General features: G+C 43.2%; 1 protein-coding gene across 1 annotated transcript in view; it reads right to left on the reverse strand.

Moving 5' to 3' along the window:
* Positions 1–21862, reverse strand: part of efnb1 (ephrin-B1) — a 66186-nt gene that overhangs the window by 14752 nt on the left and 29572 nt on the right. Inside the window, exon 2 of the mRNA XM_010797187.1 lies at positions 12915–13192. Within this exon, the coding sequence (XP_010795489.1) occupies positions 12915–13192 (278 nt within the window). The remainder of the gene's footprint in view (positions 1–12914; positions 13193–21862) is intronic.

The following is a 21862-nucleotide window of genomic DNA, read 5'->3' on the forward strand; positions in this document are numbered from 1 at the left end:
ATTTAGGGCCCTTTTTGTGGGTGTGGATCGTTGGCCGCAGAGTGGGAGAACAAAAGATCTACAGCTGCTGAAGTCATAAGAGAAACCAGGTGCCAAATGTTGATGTTGGGAAATATCTACAGTACAAATGTATCAGCCAAGAGAGAAAAAGCTCATGGGGGAGAGAGCTGGCTTGCAACAAAGGCTCCTGTTCCAATACCTCACATATACCACTAGCACATTTACATGCATATATGCTTGCATATGAACGGATTTCACAAGGACGTTGGAGGGTAGAGTGGAAGGACTGCTCCCCCAGGTGCTCCGGGGAGAGGAGTGGGAGATGTGTGAGGGAAGCAGTGCAGACTGGTCGAGACGAAACAAGCCGAGGTTAAAGTGCGACGCGGCGGTCTATATTTATTCTCAGGTCTGCTAAATGAGGTCACTCAGGTGGTCCTGCTGAATACATTCCCCATCTCCATCATGAATCATCCGCTGCTTATTATTCCTGTCCAGCCCAGGTGGGGAGAAGGAGGGGAGTTGCTTTTATTCCGTGTGTGTGGATGTCAGTCCCGTGTCTATGCGCGCGTGATTTTGTGTGCAAAATCTGCCCAAAGCGCCGAACGAAGGGGGGGAGGGGGATTGATACAGCTCTGGGATTGGATGTTGGAGTGGCAGTGCGTCAAACAGCTGTTTGAAATGGAACGAAACCACGCCAGACTATCCAAAACTGGAATCGAACGCCCCCTCACCCCCCGTCTACCTCCACAGCATTCAGACTTCCACTTAGCTGAGCCGAGCAGGGACTGGGTAGTCACAGTAACCACAGGCAATAACGTCTACATTTCCCCCAAAAGATAAATAAAAAGCTAAATGCATGAACAGACACAACCACATTCTGATCACTTACACTTAGCATCAAGGGGGACAACCGCCCGCACACACTCCGTCTGAGGCAAAGCATGAAGATACACACTGTCAGGTTTGTGTATCAAACAGAGTGTCACAACAGAAAACGACTACTTCTCACATCTGCGATATTCCTATCTGGGTTTTGTTTACATTCGCACACCCGAGTCGAAGTAGGGCGAAGGAAAGGAGAGCCTATTTGCACAAAATATTTCACTCCTGAATGAGCACAGAGAGGGTTAGATTAGGTTTATGGGCCTGATTCCAGAGATAACCCTCCCCAGCAGATCTGGCATGCAAGCAAGCATGCACGTGCGCACACACACACACGCACCCACGCAAACACATAGAGTGAGGTTGGCAGACTGGAATAATACTGGGGGATCTAGATGTTTGCACTTTGAACCTTTTCTAATCCTCAGTATTAGGCCATGGCTAAAGCCTGATTATGGCAGAATGAAATGGATCTAAATAGATGCGCGAGCCCATCAAGCCTCCTTTTCTTTGTCCTAGAAATAGGAATGGAAATCAGCAATCAACCTCCAACCTCTCGCTCGCTGCCTCACCCAAAGTCTCCCCATGCTCAGGTTTGGCATCGTCAAGGAAAATTAATTCAGACTTTTCATATCGTCTCACATGAATTAGGCACTCACAGCCTCGACCAACGGTTTCTTTTCAATAATAAAACCTGGCAGGCAGAATAAAATAGTCCTATCGTTGACGTCAGCGCTGCACATTCTCATGGCATTTTGCAAATCCAATATTGAATTTGAGTTAAGAATGAATGTGGTTTTGGAGCAATGTGCTTTGACACAGCTGATTTTCTCATCTGCATGTTTGACCACAGTGCTTTAGGTTATTATAAAGCATCTTCATGTAACAGCGCTAAGAGCCCCACCGCGTGCTTCCTGCTCCTCGGAGCCGCTTTGCTGCACGTACAGCGAGCAGGTAGCTGCATTGGTGTCAAGGTTTAAGGTGGTTAGCGGCACACAACTGTTGCTCAGCTCACTGCTTCAGAATACAGCCAGAGGGGGAGCTCCTCTCCTGCGTCCTGATTAGACTGCACACACACACACACACAAGCAAAAAAGCACGCACGGCTGCACACACACATACAACCCCAGTTGAAATGGTTGCAAATAAATATATACAGACATGTAAGCACTTGGCCCCACAGAAGCGAACACACACTGACATGTGTACACACACACACACACACACACACACACACACACACACACACACACACACACACACACACACACACACACACACACACACACACACACTATAACGTAAGTTACNNNCATGTATAATGATGGTGTATGATGTAGAAGGAAGTGTGGTAGATAACAAGTAAATATAGAGTTACATACAGATCTATGTTACAGCAAAAGATGGAATAACTAAGAAGCACGCAGTATAATAATAATTACACGCAACAATTAAATAACTGCTCAGCATCTCCACCACAATCCCAATCTGCTGTGTCCTGTTTTCCTCCCCTCTGCATAACACCCCATCACACATACGAAACACAACGCAGAGTCCGAGGGTGTTAAGAGTATGTTTATTTAAATGTCCTCCTCTCTACTGGCCAACACAGGGAGCATATGCTGGGTGTAGAATTGTTCCAGGAGGAGGAGATTTCCATGCCATGCAGGGTCTTTGGGGATGGGGATGATGACCGCCTCCTTCGTGGTCCACAGTAGCAGAGACTCCGGTATGTGATGTGCAGCTGTTATATAATATACAATACATTTTTGAAAAACATCTGATCAACAAAAAAGGATTTGGTCAGGATCTAGAGTCAGTGTGTAGTTTATTAATTAATCAATGCTCTCTACATTAGGAAAACACATACCAGTGTACCAGAGGGAGTCACACACAGCTGTGCCTAGATAACCAAACAAATTGACAAGATAACCAAAATCCTTGAATCTACACAAATTAACTCAAATGACACAACGAGATGTAAAAAGGAGATCACACATATAGGCGATATAAAACTGGCCGCTTCAATCTGAAGAGCAACTAAAACAAAACACGGGAGTGTATCTTGTTCTTGTGAACACTAATGTTATCCACAGCATACACAGAGACCACAAAGTTCTTAAGGAGAAAACTACTTGCTAAAACAAAACACGTTAGTGTACCTTGTTAGCTAATGTTAGCTAGCTGACATTAACCTTAAACATTGCACTCATATTACTCACTAAAACCTTGTAAAGCCGGTCCCGCATGCTGGCTCTTACAGAACCGACTAACTCCCCTTTCGTGTATGTACAGCTCTCAACATGCCCAGACTTGTAGTGATTTTCACCTCGTTTTATACTTTTTCGCCTCATTCTGAAAGAAACAGGTGAAATTTGCTAACGTGACGGCCATCTTTGTGATGGTGGCGCGTATTGTGCGAGACCAGAGACCTGTAGTTCACTGAGCGGTTTCACACAAAACAATGTGTAACTTCACAGTTTTACGACACATTTTTATTTTTTTGACTTGCAAAATGTTCTTTTAATTTGACAAACATCATATGTGTCATTCGTGGCACAATTCAAACGGGATCGAAATATGACTTTTCTCTCTCCATTGACTTCAATGTATAATTTTCCGCTTCCGGGGTCCCATGGGTCGGAAGTAGATGGGCGGGACTTCGCCTCTCTATACAGAGTGATAGCAACAGACACGCGCCAAATGCATGCGCTCAACCTAGTTTGCGAGATATTGCGCCATCCGAGGTGAGGCTCAGGTCGTCGCTGCCAAAGCCCGCATCTCTCACCGTATAGAAACAGTAAATACGCCATTTCAGCAATTTTTACTATTAAATAATTGAAATGATTGGAATCATACAGAAAATACATTTATAGCACAGACCAGTGGAGAAATATTATGTATTTAATTTTGTTGTTATTTGTATTTTTACTTTTCATGAAGACAGGTGAGGCACTGCCTCCTCCCCTGACCGCACAACCCTGATCTGTACGTAATCTTACTTTGCTTCACCCATACACTCTTGTAACCATGTAGGAAAGCACATCCAAAGTTCCATAGAGCAATCTGTATGACCAATAACCTTTGACATTTAGGCAACATGGTTTTTGTTTACAATTTCTGAACTAGCCAGGACCAGTTATAACATGCAAACAGTGAATCATCCGGCATTTATTTGATTCAGGAACCCAACCTTTAGGTGTGAAGCTGCCCTTAGTCCAATTCTGTCTAAATGTCATAGACCTTGAACTGCATCCCCTCTCTCCTCTAGCTACTCTCACACGCACACACACCCCTGGGAGGCAGCACAGGTGGCATGGTATCTGCACTCCTGTGCTCGGATTGTGCAGGAATTAGAGTGGAGGAGAGAGGGATGTGAGAGACAGGCTAAAGGGAGGGGGGGATGAAAAAGAGAAAGCGAGGATGCAAGTGTTGGAGATGTGTGGGCAGAGAGAAAGAGATAGAGAGAAAGGAGAGAGGGAGAGAGGCAGTGAGGAGATTGCAGGACATCGGCTGGAAGGCTACCAGCATAAAGCAGGTCTTTGAAAAGGGCAGACAAAGAGAAAAGGTCTTGGCCAAATACCTGAAAGAATGTTGAGAGGAAAGAGGAGCGCGGCCAGAGGGAGATAAGGCAGTTAGCCGCACACTGAGCCAGCTCCTGTGTCATTGGATCAGGTTACTTCTGCCCGCTTGTGTGTGTGTGTTTGCATGCGCTCATCTGCTCGCTCGTCCATTCGAGCGCCGAGGTCGATATCGGCCTCTGCCGACATTCCGGAGTGTTCTGTCTGGGTTCATGGTCCAGTGAGGTCGCTGACAAAGCCATGATGGGCAAGGCTGTGTGTGGCGCCTGGCGGGCGCGTCCAGGTTGGTGTGACGAGACCGGACGAGACCCTAACCCCAGCATCAGGCCAGACTACATGATAAAACAGTTACAACAAAGTCTCAATATTCCTGCTAGACTCAAGAGATTCTGGTTCCCATGCGTCCCTTTTTCAGGCTCTACTCCTGGGCTTCAAAGCGTCTTAAGAGGGGAGGCTTTGAAAGTGATTTTCAAGTCTTGGCTTTATCTGTGTGTGGGAAATCACCCTCAAGCTATTTTGTAAGCTTATAGCTACCTTTGAATAGAGTAACCGAGCCTTAGGATAAAGGGGATCAACTGAGCTACCGTAGCAACAAACCAAAATGAGGTGCAAACCAGCTTCCCCATCTGTTGGTGGGGAAACGACAACAACTCTGTCAGTATATTAGAAGTGGATAATGTGAGTATCGAAACAAATCTAAGCAGTTATTAGTTTTGATTGAAGGTCTGATAGCAATTAGTCCCGCTCCGGCACACAGACTGACTCCTGTCTAATGATGTCATTGACCTTGTCACCCCCCAGGAGGTCAAAGTGTCCATGTTAAACCATGCGTAATGGTTCCGTGTTTAGACTACAAGGGCCTGTCCGGCTAAATGGTGATGGATCGCTTCTTTTTGCTGCCGCTGGTGTGTGTTGCATCAGATGATACGGGTCTCAACATGATACGCAGTTGATTAAATCAATACTCCAAGGAAATGTGCGGTGGTGGGTTCCATTTCAATCCAATAACACAGAGGCTTAAGTTGTGCGTGTGTGTGCGCACGTGCCCGTACACATATCAGCGTATACCCTTGAGGAGCGTTTGCAAAATAAAAGGACAAGGACATTTTGTTTGTTTGCAATATGCTTTTCAATTGAGGTCATCAACAGCAAATGTGCCGCCTTAAAAGAGGCATCATGATCATATGAAGCGCATGAAAGCAGAAATCTCTTCCCTATCAGCAATGACAGAATATATGATAGTGGTCATTTACTGCCCCAGGTTGCTAAATCATCAGGGAAGGATCGAAAATGACAGCCCAGCAGGCTCATGCAAAAACTGACAGACATTTTATTCTATTTTCCCTGGCTTGTCGATTAGATTTGTTTGTGTAGAAGATGCCAGCTGCTTCTAAGGCACAGTGTCGAATGTGGCTGGTGGAGAAACGGCTGATCTAGATGTAGAATAGTGGATATGAAAGAATTAACAGCCATATGGCCACTGCTCTCTGAGTTATGTCAGGGATTGTTAGCCGGGCAGGTGCTGCCCCGAGGCTCTGCACATTGACAAATGCATGCACGCTGTTTATCACACTGTTTTGCACGCTAACATAAACACAGCACAGCAATGCAAAGCACAGAACAAGAGACATCATTTGTGCTATTTTACTGCCTACCTGCTTTCCCTCCATCTCTCCCTTTTTCTCCCTTTCTTTCTTTCTGTGTCACCCCAGCGGTGACCCGTAGCAACCCCCAGTCTAATGACCGCCTCAGTTTGACACTCATTAAAGGTGGTCAATTAACCGAAGGGGCCCGGAGTCACTTTCATTAGGAGACATGTAAAGGTCTATTTTAGTCTGGCTTTAAACAAAAGGGGGGAGACCAGGCGGGTGCTGGGTACCTGGTAGTAGACACAGGAGAACACTGGGGGAGGTTTTAAAACCTGCGAGAAGGAGAAAAAAAACCCTCTGGAGAGTCATTTGTTGTGTTTGTTATTTGTTTTGTTGAACTGGATTCTGTTGGTGTTTTATGGAAACAAACTTCGATGGTGGAAAACAGTGAAATTGCTGAACACAGTACAGAAAATTAGATCTCATGAGAGGGAAGATGAAAAACAGAGCCATCTGCTCTGAGGGCTGGCTCTCTAAAGACGATCTGGTCTCATTTCAATCCTTTGTATCACTCCTTTACAGTAAATCCAGGGAGAGATTTCTTTTTTCTACCACGGTTTAAGCTGTTCTGTGTGTGTGTGTGTGTGTGTGTGTGTGTGTGTGTGTGTGTGTGTGTATGGCGGCACTAGCTAGCGTCCAGCCAAAAGAGAGAGTGTGTGTGTGTGTGTGTGTGTGTGTGTGTGTGTGTGTGTGTGTGTGTGTGTGTGTGTACTTTAGGAAGCATGTCCATGTGTGCAAATATGGGCGAGTGTACCAGGGGAAATGTTTTTCCCATTGTGCATGCGTCCTGCTGTAACATATCTGAGAGTGTGTGTATCTGGTTTAAGGCACAAAGTGTCTCGTCGGTCCCAGGCCTCTGGAGTCATCAGCCTGTGAAGGTCAAGTCTGATTCAAAGAGAGACAAGGCAGATTGGCATGGAAATGGAATCTGCTGTCTCTGTGCCAAACGTCCAGACTGACTGACTGCCCTCAGCCTCTCATCACATCCAAGTCTATCCTCTCATCGCACCGTCCACTCCTCCGCCTCCTCCTCTCGCCGCCTCTGCATACCAATATCAGAATAACACAGAGGAGGAGTAGCACTGAGATGGGCCTGTTTAATAATCACGATGTCAAACAATGTCTGCATGAATGGGAAACACGAATCCAGCTGTTAGTTGCAGCCACGAACCATCTGCTTAAAGCAGAGCTGTCTCTTCTCGTTGCTTTCTTTTTTGTTTGGCATATGGCAGATGTAGCCTGAAGCCATTTTTAAGCAGTTATTTCGTAATGAAACAAGAAATGCACTTATTCAGCGAGTGGATTCATAATCAGCCTCTGCTAAGAGATGCTGCTTAAATGTTTATTATATCTTTATGAGAGAAGTCGAGTTAGATAAGTGTTTTGAGGACTAGTGTGTGCGTATATGTGTGTGTGTGTGTGTGTGTGTGTGTGTGTGTGTGTGTGTGTGTGTGTGTGTGTGTGTGTGTGTGCGTATGTGTGTGCGCGTGTGTGTGTGTGTGTGTGTGTGTGTGTGTGTGTGTGTGTGTGTGTGTGTGTGTGTGTGTGTGTGTGTGTGTGTGTTCCGCTGTTGTATGTAATGAGCATGCACTTTTGATATGAATGAGTGCAGTGAGGCGTGAGATGAGTATGTGCCTGCTGGTATGGAACAAGTCCTTGCACTACTTGTGTGTATATGATTTTGTGACTGGACTATGTATGTGTGTGTGTGAGTGTGTGTGAGCAAGAGAGAGAGAGAGAGAGAGAGAGGAGAAGAGAGGGGAAGGAGGGAGGGGAGTGTTCATTGGGCTGAAATGGGTCCCTGCCCTTCATGAATATTCAGTTACCCCCCGAGTTCCACTGATGTCTCACTGATGTCAGCTTGCGTGTGGGAAAAGAAGTTGCCCCAGTAACACAACTCGCCCAAAGCTGTTCCAACTGCTGCAAAAAAAAGAAATTTGGGAATGCGTACTGTAGTTCATCCCCAAAATGCAAGCGCTCTGGTCTGGAACCAGTAATAAAATACAGCTGAGTGAAATCTTCTTGATCTCATGTGGCACTCTGAAAACTAGGGCAGCACTTAGGTCGCATGTTTAGGTCAGTCACCCTTCACTGGGGGATTCTCTAATGCATCCTGTCAACCGCTGTGCAGCCGCAGCATCGCAGCGAACACAAAGGCATGTCTGCGTCCGTTCATGATGCCTCCTGATTGCTCCTCTCACTTTTAATTTCTCAGTTGGATATTTGCAGTGAATGTGTCTGTTAAGCTGAAAAACTCTTCTATAAAAGCTCTGTTTCGTGCTTTAAGGCATGTGACATTGAGAGATCCTTCACTGCCACGCTGAATGAGAAATATTATTGTTCTGACTATGTCATTGTCAAACAGACCTGCAGTGACACACACGCATGCGCACACACACACACGCATGCGCACACACAAACACACACACACACACACACACACACACACACACACACACACACACACACACACACACACACACACACACACACACACACACACACACACACACACACACGGCCATTGTCTCAGTGATAAATGAAGTGTGACACGGTGTATGCACAGGCCGCGGTGGAATAAATAAAGCAAGGCTCTTCCTGTTGCAAAGGACAGGATTAACATAATACCAAGACAAATACTATATAAGATTACTGCTGACGCGAGAATGTTACAGTATATGAGCCTAATGATGGTCCACCATCAGGCGGGATCCGGCACGGCCACTGTCCCTCGTGAAGGATTTAAAACCACCTCTTGTTATGTGAGTTCATGGAGTGAAACACTGAGGAGTATTCTCAACACAGCAAAAAAACAAGAGAGTGTAGCACAAAAGCAAATGTGACCTTAGGTAAAGTCAATGTTTCCTCTTTGATGCATCCCCACGCACATGTCACTAATAGAGTTGGTTAAAATATTTATGATGTAATCAGGACACAATATGTGGAGCAGCCCCGCTAGCAGCCGGCTAGGAAAAACTTTGAGTAGACGCCGAGAATGCCGAAGGTGTTTTCCAAAGACATGTGGGTGTAATAAAGCTCAAAGAAATATTTCTTAAAGTCCACATGACATGTTGCCACAGGAGCGGCCCCCAAAATATCGTTGCTTGATAACATCACAAGCTTTATGCTTCCCCGCATTCTGGCTTTGAGGGAGACTTCGCAAATATCGCTTGAGCTGCGCCAGATCAAAAGGAGAAACATGTGCAAGATTTATTTTAGCGATAGAAAGAGGCTATTCTTTTGGTAAAAAAACATGAAGGATAAAAACATTCTGAAGCCAACATGAAGTTAAATGATGAGAAGTTAGTAGTGTTAATTACGCTTCATAAGAGAAGATGAGTGATGAATCCGTTTTCTTTCCGGCTTCCGACCATGCAGATTTTCAGTAGGCTTCAAGGCAGCGTGTTGCATGTTTGGATTAAGTTTAGAGATCGTATCTCAAAGTCACGATTATCTCTGATCATTTCAATGATGAAGTGAGGAATCAATTACAGATGTGGCACAACTCCCAACTGACAAATCCAACCCAACACATGTTAGGATTTAAGGAAAACTCAAGTCATTCCAGGAAATGTAGGAAATGACTAACTGAAGTAATAATTAGATAAGGCTTGAGTCACGTCTACAATAACATTGTCTTGTGCTTTATAAACGGAGCTACAGCATGTTAGCTTCTGCAGCTTCCGAGCTAACAAGATGGAGAATCTAAGCTTTGACCCCTCACATGAAATATAAGCTTTGTTCCGGCCCACTTGTGGGTTGTAAATCCTATTAAAAAGACCAAAACCAACAATGTGTTAGTGTTTCTCTTGTTACCCCCGACTTCACTACTCTGTCAATGGCGGCCCAAAGCCCCTTTGTTCCTGCCTAAGACGTAAATCTTTAAAAATCGGTCACGCAAGAAATGCAGAGCTGATCTAAACCGCCATAATGGTGGGTGGACAGACTTTATTGAGGGGATGGAAAAAGACAGAGCCGAGTGCTTCATAAAACTTGGAAAAGTGGCCCCATATGAAGAACTGTCTTTATAAAAACAGATGGGAAGATAGGGACTTAAAATGGGGAAAGTATCAGATCTAAATCCCTGATGATAAATCATTTTGAATAATTCAAAATGTGTTAGTTTACTTTTAATATAAAATGCAACCCAGAGCTTTTGGTATCTATTTGAATAAAGATTTGACGATTCACTCGTTATCTTTTTTTTTTTTTTTTTTACTGTCATTTTCATACATTTTTTCTATTTTATTAACTTTAATTATTTTATAATTATTAAAGCTTAGCGCTAATGCAATCAACATGTCACACTATATATTGCATCGATAAACACAATTAAAATTTTCAGCAAAAGTTACAGGAAATCAAATGAATTATTATTCGTAATATTTTCATTTAATTGTTTTTCATGTTGTTGTTGGACAATAATTAGCTTTATAGCTCAGAGGCATCAGCAATTTATATGAGGCTTTAACTTCTGAGGAAATGCATGTTATTAGGATCAATGTGTTGTTGTTTTTCTGGCCTGTTTTGGGGATTTCCTAATAATTAGAATCATTATCCTTATTCATTACAGCAAGATATATCAGATGATATCCCTGGGGTTGTGCCTACAACCTTTTTTCCATATATTATGCATGCATCATTTTGCAGTCGTGTGCTATGGGGGTTATAGACTTTATTTAACAACAAGATACATGCAAAAACATTTCCTTGGTGACCTGACCAACGTGTGTGGTGTGGACTAAGTCCCTTTGAATTATTTAAACCTGGAAATCACTGAGACGCAGCTACTACCAAGTCCAGAGACTAACTGTTATCTCCACCAGCTTCTCCACAAACCCCTGCTGAACCTCCATCTATCGGTGACGTTCAGGCCAGGGAGGGAGAAAATAAGTACCAGAGCGTTAAAAATAATGTATGGTTATCTATAAGGGAGTCCATAAGAGACTCTGCTGTGACTCCAGCTCCACTGACCCCTCCTGCTGATCTTGAGATCATTACTGCAGCTGGATTCAAACTGAGCGGCCGACCTCCGGTCCACAGACCGCTGAGGAGTCCCCTCCATCTGACACCCCTTATACTGTATATAATGCCTCTATAAAATAAATACTTTTAAATGTAAAACAAATACATTTTGTGGTCATGTGTACACTGTGCTCCGCTGTGTAAAATATGAACATTTTTAAATATACTTTATATTTTTGTTTTATCCTCAAATTAAAGCTCAGGTGTAAATGAAACATTTTACAATATAGTACCAGTTTTTTGACCTTACCGTTTCTTTTCTTTAAATACAAATACTAAAATAGATACATTTTAATGTAAAAATAAAAATACCGGTTCATGTATATACTGTGCTCTACTGTTTGAAGTATTACGTTTTTATTCAAATATTGTTTTATAAATTATTGCTCAGGTGTAATTTAAACGTTTCAGTCTCAGGTTGTTTTGTGGTTTCTATTTCTCTTTTTTACGACTTCTTCTATCTCTTCCTTTCTTTATCTACTTAGTGCAAATCCACTACTGCTACTACTACTACACTATCCACTACCAGATTCAGAGACAGCTTCATCCCGCAGGCAATAAGACTGTTAAACAACTGAACTGCTGAAACAATTTCATAACATTCATCTGCTACTTAGTCATTATTTATCTATTATATCATTCCAATAACTTGTATATAGACTCGTATTGCACAATTCCACTTTTTTTTAAACTATTTTTCTTTTTGTATTACTTTTAATATAATATATTTTAATATTGTCTGCTTATTTGTATTATTGTGTTGCATTGTTGGAGAAGCCTGTGACCTAAGATTTTCAACAACTAATTACTCAATTATAATTGCTATGTTAGTTTGACAATAAAGAACCTTGAACCTTGAATATTTATTTATCTGCAAAACTATGATTTAAAAAGCAAGCAATTCAGAAATGATAAATAACCCACAGACAGGCTGTCTGAAAGTCTGGAAAGGGAAGCGCACAATGTTTACACAAGACAAAATATTTAGTCTTTACTTCAGTTTATAGTTTTACCACAAATACAAAATATTAAATTACAATTCAAGCTACAAACACAATGTTGCTTATGAAACTGTTTGCAAGTGTTATCAGAAAAATGTAACCAGTGTAGTCAAAGTAAAAGACCTCATTGTGCAGAATGACCTCTTTTCAAGAATTACTTCTAGGACGTTTTTTTGCGTCTGTAATTTCCTTGCTATTTTGCAGGAATTTTCCAGGAAATGACTAAATAATGTGCTACTAATTACAGGGGAAATGGGATGTTTCCTGGAAGAAAAGCTACATTATAATCCAAATAAACATTTGTTTATAAGTCATTTATCATACGAAAAGTTATCCTCCAAAGCTGTTTTTGCATTTCCAACTGACCCGCTGTAACGTGACTCGCAGAAACCCACTAGAAATGCATTGGAATTCATTAAATAGGAGGTACAAAAATAACTTTTTTTTTCCAAATAAAGAGAACCTAATTAGATGGGGAGAAAAGTACTCAGTATTGTACTAAAGTAAGCTAGTGCTTGACTAAATGTCAGTCATGTGTGGTTTTGTATGCAGAACTCCCTAAATGCCACTAATACTGTACCATAAGCGAGGCACGTCACCTCCATTTGTTGCATGGAGCTGCTGTAGTGGCCATTAAAATACAGTTTACCGGGAAACTCCCAGGTGTGACCGCGTGTAACTGAGTGTGAAGCAGATTATTACTCTTCGCTTCTGTGGTTGAATGAAGGTTAAAGAGCTAAAAAGTGGCGATAAATCATCTTTTAAGACAAACTTACAGGTGATGTAGTAGTTGACGTTCTTCTTGAACTCCAGGCCCATGTAGTTGGGGCTGAACTCCTGGAACTTGATGGTGAACTTGATGTCCTTCTCGGGCTTGTTGCAGTTGACCAGGACATTGGGATCGAGGACTGTACTGCAGGTGTCCGCCTGCTCCCTCTTCACCAGGTACAGCTTGTAGAACTCGTACTCTCTGCCATCGTCCGCTTTGGGACAGATGATGTCCAGCTTGTCCCCGATGTCTGGGTATATCACAAGACCCTTACCCATCAGAAACCTGAGGGACGAAAACAAAGAAGATACGTTAGCAACACATATTTAAAGGAAGTCTGGAAAAGCAGCCATATGATTCAACAACAGTTTATACAGACTTAATACTTTGAGCTATAGGAGTTATGGGTTTAGATTTGTCTGGCGTTGGCTTTTAGGCCGTGCGTAGTTAATTCACCCCCTCTAAAACTACATGTAGCAGCTCAACATTGTTCAGCGCGAGTCGACAGAGCGTTTCACACAAATCCTCTAAAGTTTCTTTTCATACTTGGATCCGAATCAAAGCATACCAAAGGTTTGCGATGAGGGGAAACAAGATGGCCAAACACAAAATGGCTGCCGCAGAAGTGGCTACAGATAGGATTACACCAGGGGAATGCCTCTAAATCCTTTTTTCATATTTTTGGACTTCCACGTAAGACCTGTGCAAGACACAATATCTGTGCTTCTTGTACTTCAGAGGTCCGAGTTTCTGGAGGAAAACAAAGTGCGGGGGTCAACAGGAAGGTTTCCCGGTTCATCTTCCCTCCGCCATGATCCTCTACTGGAGGATTAAGATAATCCATCTAGCCTTACTGTACCTCTCCACCTCGCTCTCTGCTGCCAACTCAATCAGATCAGCTCTTGCTCTCTTTTATTCACAAAAGGTGGGGAAACAGGAGGAGACCCAGTGTGTGTGTGTGTGTGTAAGTGTGTGTGAACAGAGGGGGTGGAGGTTCACTGAGTACTTGCAGTGTGTTTGGGCAGTGGTGTGTATGTTTATGCCCATCTCCATGTGTGTGTGCGTGTGAGCGTCGGTCAGCAAAATGGGCTGAGGTTGCGGTCTGATGAGGGGGGTAGGGGTGGGGGGGCAGATGGTCTGAATCATTGTTCTGGACTTGTTTGAGGCTTAAAATGTCAACATGGTTCAGCTCTGCTGTCCCAGTTAGCCAAGCATTAACCCAGACAGCCGGACTGACCACGGGTGTGTTTATGTACGGGTGTGTGTACGTGCGTGTGTGCGTGCGTGCATTGTGGTCGCAGACAGCGAGCACAGCAGCAAGGCTATCTGCTAGATCTGCCCATGCCAGCGGATTTAAGCAGGATTTAGCTGCGCGCAATGCATTTGTTGTTCTTCCTGATCCCTCACGTTTTAACAAGACATCAGGGGCCGGGCCTCCCTCTGTCTCTCCCTTCTTCCTCACTCCGAGTGTAATCTCACCTTATCTACAGCCCTCATTTCATCATCACACACATCATTTCACCACTATATAACTGGCTCTTCAGACAGGCCCGGGGAAGGGAGGACTGTGAAAGAGACTGATAGAGGAGTGTGTAAGTGTAGAAGTGGGGGGGTTATGATCTCGATCCCTCCTGCACTGATGTTAAACACTGGCAATCGGCCAGCCATTGTAAGAAACGATCATTTAGAAGAAAAAAATAGTCCCATTTTCTGAAAGATACCCCCCATGAAAATGAACATGATTGGATTAAGGCCTTTTCAACAATCATGGCTATTCTTCTTTAACCGGGGCATTACCAAATATATGACTTGATTCAAAAAAGAGATAAATGCAACATGTAATACGCAAAACGATCAAAACCTGTCAATCAAACCCCACTTTCTTTCAGAGCAGTATGATGTCATTGAACATGCGCAGTTAGGATCTCGTTGACGGGCTTGGGAGCGGGTGAGACGTTATTTCCACACTATTGTCTGATGCCCGTGGGGGCGAGGGGAGGGGTTGCACTAATTCAAGGGCCGATAAGAGCGAGAATGCGGGGTCTGCTTTGTCCCACCTCTCCTCACCATTTGCTGGTTTCAGCAGCAACACTCTGCATGTGCTCGCAGACGTGTGCGTTAGGGTACATATGTTTTTCAGGCGTGTGCACGCCGCGAAACATGTGCGTGTGTCTATGAAGACACGGACACAATCAGCCTCTAATTGGATCTACAAGATGCATCTGTGAGGCATAAACAAGTTTCCATGGCAACATTAGGCTTTGTTGCTGACCACCCCCTCTACTCCCACCTTCTCTCTATTTCCCCCCAATCTCAGCCCCCCTCTATTTCTGCTCCCAAATCTCATTCCCTCTCGCTTTATCCTCATTCACCTCCTCAACATTTCCCTCATTCGGTTTTCTCTCATCACCCTCTTCATCCTCCCCCTCTCTGAGCACTCACAAAAACACCTACAGAAAAACAAGCACGGGGGGAAAAGAAAGAGCGGCAAACATCACAATTACACCTTGATTTGATTCACTCCAAAAGTAGCTGTTTTCTATTTTCCGTTTCTTTGTAGGGAAGAAGTTGGCAAGTTTTTCTCCAAATGTTCCATTACAAGAGAATCAAACTGACTTAAAAGCTCAGCTCTCAAATGAAACAATGAGCCTCACGCCCAACTACCCAGTTTCACAAGCCATTTATTTCTTTATCAAAGCGAGCTGCTACAAGTTAGATGAATAATTAAGATTTCCAAAAATCTTAATATCATAATATCCCTGAAGGATTTAATCACAAGCCGGCCCCTGTCATTGATTCAATTTTCCGAGCCGGCCTCCTAGTCGACGGTTAGATAGCTATCCTAAGTGAATTCTCCGCTTCTGTTTCCCAGCCTTTGTTAACTGTCTGCTATAATGAGGCTCTGGCTGCTGTGGAGGTCTGGAAGCGCCATCGCAGATGGGAAAGAAGCAACATAAAAGAAATAGGGCAGCAATTAGTGTTTAGCCCAGTTTAAAAGCCCTCCACTTGGCAAGCTGCGGCCCAGCTCCAGTCCAGGATGTGAAACTAAACTGGTGGGCTGGGACTTTGTCTCCCGTTTGTCTCTCTGTTGGCTTAATCAGCGCCACTCCGGTGCTACACACAGCCACACGCAATGGAGAGGAGGAGACGAGTTACTGAAGATTATTGTACTTTTGAGGAGGTCGAAAGGGAAAAAAGGGGGGAAAAGGGAGGTTGAATTGCATCTTTCATTCACGTTGTCTGGAGACTTTAGAAGACCTGTTGATGAAAGGGGTTTGAGAGCACAGAGGAAGAGCCTTGCAGATACAAAACGATGTTCCTGGGAAATGACCCTGAACGTGAGAGAACCTTTATTCCCCTCATGTTAAATCTGCCTGAACCAAACACAATAAAGAGAATTATTTTCAAAACAATCAAATGAGGTTGGTTTTGTTTCATCTGGATGGCTCCACGGCGTGCTCAATCCTGTAAAGAGCTTATACAAACAGGCCTACGCTACAGCACAGTGGAGAGAGAACAGAAAACAACCAAGCGGAGGGGAAGAGAGGCGAGAGGAGAACCCCCTCCTCTCTCTTTTTACATTCCACTGGTGAATATGAGCACATGATCTCACATATGCTAAACCCCTACCACCACCACCTCCCCACACACACACACACGGAAGTGAGAGCACACAAAAGCACTGTGGGGTGCATCCTGGACCTTCTAGGCCCAACTTCCCAGCCACCCCTATTCAAGCGCTCTGCCCTCGCCGACTTTCATATAAAACGCCGCCTACACTAAGGCCCACTCAAAGCCCCTTACAGAGCCTCAAACCAGCCCTCCCCCCCCGAGCTCTCCACCCCCGTCCAGTCAACTTAGGCCTGTGCCCCGAACACAGCCCTGGCAGGCAGCCTCAGCCGCTGAATGAAAGGCTCGAGACACAGGAACTCTGAGAGAAAGAGGCAGAAACGGCTCATATCAACACAATGGATTTCAAATTGATTTGTTCCTCCTGAGCGGCAGCATGAACATACCATACATGCCAATTAAAATAAGTTACCCCATGCCATGTACAAAGGGTGATCCATCTCTACCTGCCCGAATGCAGGTACCACCTTTAATTCTTCTTCTGCTTCCCAACATGCAATTGTTCTCTCTATTCCTCTTGTTTTAAAAATGCATCATGTAAAAACAAACACCTACAATCACAACAGGTACTCTATTCCCCTCGCCATAAGCGTGCTAATTATCACGCGAGGAAAAGTGTTCCCTCACCAATTATCATTTCTCTCTTACATTATCTGCAAAAAAAATCAGTATGGCTACTCCCCCCCTCACCACACCTCCATTATTACAGATGACACTTCCCACACTGCATCCATATTTACAGCTGTATACATCAATATTCCACAGGCTTGCAGTTTCAATATTTTATGGCTTCTTATGAAACATTACAGTAAATCAGCCACATGACATGGGTACACTTAAGTCCGTAAAGAACACAAAGCCGCGTTATGCAAAGAGCATTGTGGAGCTCTTGTGTAACACATATAGCGGAGGGGATTTAAAGCGGATTCACTTGCCAGAGGCCGTCTGCATTTTGTGTAATTATAGGGAGCAAACACATCCCGTTCCCATTCCAGTCCATCAATATTAAATAATTGTCTGCTGTGAGGGACTGTGACTTAAACCGCTTTCAGATCCATCAAGATATAGAACCGCATGCTTGCTCGGCATCACAATGGGAACATTCAAACGGCAGCTTCTGAAATGGCTTCATTCTTGATGTGTGGTTAAGATCTTCAGTGCGCTGTTGAGTGTGATCATTTTTATACTGGGGAGAAAGGCACGTTCAATCCAACTGTCAATGTGTTTGTACGTCTCCGAGGATTTTCACCACATCTTATCGAGTCACGTGAAATGTCGGTTATTCGTGACATTCTGATATGAAACCGGTTTTGACCGAGACGTCGACACGGCAAGGTGATCCGGTCGTAAGTCTGTGCCCGTAGCCGCCGGCTCAACCCGAGTTTGTTGTATACATAGCTGGCTTCTGTCAGGCTGTCACAGGGGCAGATGTTCTTAAGGAGGCCTGTCTATAAACACACACACATAAACACACGCCCCACAGTGTACACACACCGATTTCCTCACATGTCAAACACAGTAAACAAGTCGCCCCAATGCTGGTACAGGCCACACACACACACACACACACACACACACACACACACACACACACACACACACACACACACACACACACACACACACACACACACACACACACACACACGGACTGTGGGAGAATGGAAATTAGAGAGATAAGCCCTCAGCTATCTTCCCAGATCCAAGAGTCTGCAGCCTGTTGCTAAGTGTGTGTGACGGTAACTCTGCTGTACAGAGTGGAGTAGACTACGTGGAAATATCGACACAAAAAAAAACATTTTTTTTAACAAAATTATTATTATGTGGCAAAATAAAATCTGAAAAAAAGCAGGAACATTTCATATTTCAGAAGCTGATAACAGCATTTGTCACAATACTTCCCCTTGAATTGTTAACATCCCCCTTAGGAATAATCCATATTTCACACATTGTATTGTAAAATCTATTTTTGACTTCTTCGGCTACTCTCGCTGTTTTGGGAAACTTGCCATCACAATTCAGTGGAACAATGATGCAGACTCAGACTCACATTCAGGCTCCAGACTCCATCAACAACTACCACTCATGGGACATGTTCCTTGTTCAATGGGGTATGGGGGGGGGGTAGTGAGAGTAATGTGGCTGATCAAAACACCGCCTTCATCACCATCCTGCGCGGCTGCTCCAGTTTTGATTTGAATAAACCAGAGCCTGGTGAATAAATTCTTCTACTTATTGTTTAGTAGACGGATCATCATAATTTAGCGGCTCAATTAAAAGCAGACACTTAAAGCAGCTAGTAAAATGTGTCGTTCTTAATTACACTCAGCATAACACCATGATTTCATCTGGAACACAAAAGTATGTTGGATGCATTTCCAGACGTGGATTAAAACTCCAAGCTAGTTTTTAAATTGGTATTTGATCCTTTGGGTTTCATTGTGTGTCTTCCAGCAGAAATTCCTGCATATGGGAAACACACATATGGGGTCTGCATTAAGAGTCAAGCTGCATTAGTATATAATTCATAGACCCGCTGCTAATCTAATTGAGCATGGCTCCAAACTGGCTGACTGAAACTCAGTTGTCATCGGGGGTTTTTTCCACAGAGTGACCTGATCCTGCCCTGGAGTCCCACCCTTCATCCTGTCCAGCCATGTTCTGTCCGCTCTTATCCAGAGTCAACAGAGCAGAAATAGCCCCGCTTCCTACACCTCCAGCTCCTCCAAACGGCCCTGGCATCACCGCCTGTTGGAGCGAGAGTTTGTCCTCTGTGATTTCCACTTGATTGTCTCTGGCTGGGATTGGGATTGACCAGAAAAGCCAGTTTACGTCCACTGAGACGGACTGGACTCAGCAGGAAGACTCAAAGCTCTGCAGACACATGAAGTGGGACCGAGTCATTGTTACACAGGTCCACAGTCCAGACTTAATGAGTCCTAATGTTTTATTTTCCATATGTTATCGCCAAGTATTCTTTAGGCAAGGCAAGGCAAGTTTATTTATATAGCACTTTTCTGTACGCGACAATTCAAAGGGCTTTACAAAACAAATTAAAAGACTTTTTAGGAATAAATACAGTAAAAACTAGGGCAGTCAAACGATTACAATTTTTAATCAGATTAATCACAGCTTAAAAATTAATTAATCATGATTAATCACCATTCGAACTATGTCCAAAATATGCCGTTTCTTTATGTATATTGTTGTGGGAATGGAAAGATAAATGAAAGAAGGCGGATATATCCACTTAACATACAGTTTGTATGTTTATTATAACATTTTTTCTGTGTGTCAAAATGAAAGACAGCCCACACACCTATCAATCATCAAACCGTGGGGTCTTATTTCATTACGTGTTGATTTCTATCAACACGTAATGTTGTATCGATGTATATAGAGATGTACTACAGCAAAAGTATTCTCCGTCAAGACTTCCTGCAACAACACCACGCCGTTATCTTGATTCTGATTGGCCAGAAGACATTATCAAAGATGTTCTATTGAGAAGACGATCACTACGTGACAAANCATGACGCTGTTGGGAACTCACACCCTGGCATTTGACCCAAAACCACCACATATGACTCAGAGCAAATGTAAAGACTGCTTTCCTTATTTCCTTTCATGTGATGTAACATCCCGTCCGGCAGCCATGTTGGAAGTCTTTGTCCGTCTGCTCTGACGAGAACGAGCATTTCATCACTTAGCATTGATTTGTGTGTACTCTCCAACTTCCTTTCCCATACCCAACTCATTCTGAATATCCAGAACACAAAATGTCAATGCAGGATGCAAACGCATATTGGTTTATAAAAAGATAAAATCATAATTAAGGCTCCGTTGTTCACTAAAACACCTGGGCATTGTAGTTTCTAAGCACATTTCAAACTGAAATCTGAAATTGCTATCGGGATGTTAAGAGCATTCCATGGAATATAACAAAAAGTGTATCTCGAGCCGGTTTCTGAAACTTACCTACCCCACCTTTAAATAAAGAAACAAACAAACTAACGTCCTTTGGTGAAGGAGCTGCTTGTATCTTTGCTCCAGGACAGGTAGAGAGGTTGCCACCAAAATATGGATTTCAAAAGTCTTCTTTAATAATGAGAATTCACTTGTTTTCGTTGCATGAAGTTTAGAAACCACCATCCTTTTTGTCTGAGAAAAAAGATTCTGTTAATTTACAATATTGTTAATTGGATTTTTGGAGAAATGTTGTCAGTTGTTTAGACAGAATAACATTTTATAAAACCAGTTGCCTACTATATACATACTCAAGTATATGTTAGAAATACATTCATAATGTAAATATACAATTCTAATGAAAACATATGAGAATTTCTTTTGTAAATAAAATACAATACCAATAAAGTTAAGGCTAAAAAAAACGAAATCTCTCCCGCCAATATGAGTCAGTTGAATCACTTTGGCTATAATATTTGTTAAGCTTTTTTATTTTTGTATCCATAAGTGTTAATATTTGTTATGTAAAGCAATATGTACATTGCTTCTGAATCGTGCTACATAAAGTTCAAAGTGAAATGTTTCTTATCCTGATTATGAAGCCTGGACACAGTGATGCTGCAGACGCTGTGGTTTTCAGCGTCGTGTCTCCATGCTGGAGGAAGACGAGGGCTGATGGGAAGCAGAAGGTGACATGTGAGGCTGTGAGTTCACCTTGTGATGTTGTGGTGACACCCTCTGAGAAACACTGGTGACTGCTCATGGTTGTGTAACTGTATCTTATTTCCTCATTATCAGTTATGTGACTTCTTTTCCCTGCCGTCTTTCCCACAACACATTTCTCTAACATCACATTTTTAAAGATAAATCAGAAAATGAATCATGACATGTGCCGACATGTTTGGTGACAGTTAAACAAAAGAGACCAGGCGCAGTAGATGCAGCATGTAATGGGATCTGTTCCAGAGAATACACTCTGACAGCGAGCTTACAACCAAACAGTGAATATCAACATACAGTATGTATAATGGTTCCTGTGGAGCAGAAGCTACAATGATAACCGTAACTTAGATGAACTCGCACATAATCATTGTGTTACAGAGAAAGTTAGTGCTTAAAACAACTGCATGATTAAGCTTTATATAGATACATGAGAATAAGAAGTGGATATGAGTCAACACAGTAAAACACATGTTAACACAGGAAAGCATTCAGGCAGTCATGGTATAGCAGAACACACACACACACACACACACACACACACACACACACACACACACACACACACACACACACACACACACACACACACACACACACACACACTTCTAATCCCGACCAGAGGAACTGGACACCTCG

This window comes from Notothenia coriiceps, unplaced genomic scaffold (assembly GCF_000735185.1).
Source record: "Notothenia coriiceps isolate Sejong01 unplaced genomic scaffold, NC01 NC01_scaffold00037520, whole genome shotgun sequence".
In the NCBI taxonomy this organism is placed as follows: Eukaryota; Metazoa; Chordata; class Actinopteri; order Perciformes; family Nototheniidae; genus Notothenia; species Notothenia coriiceps.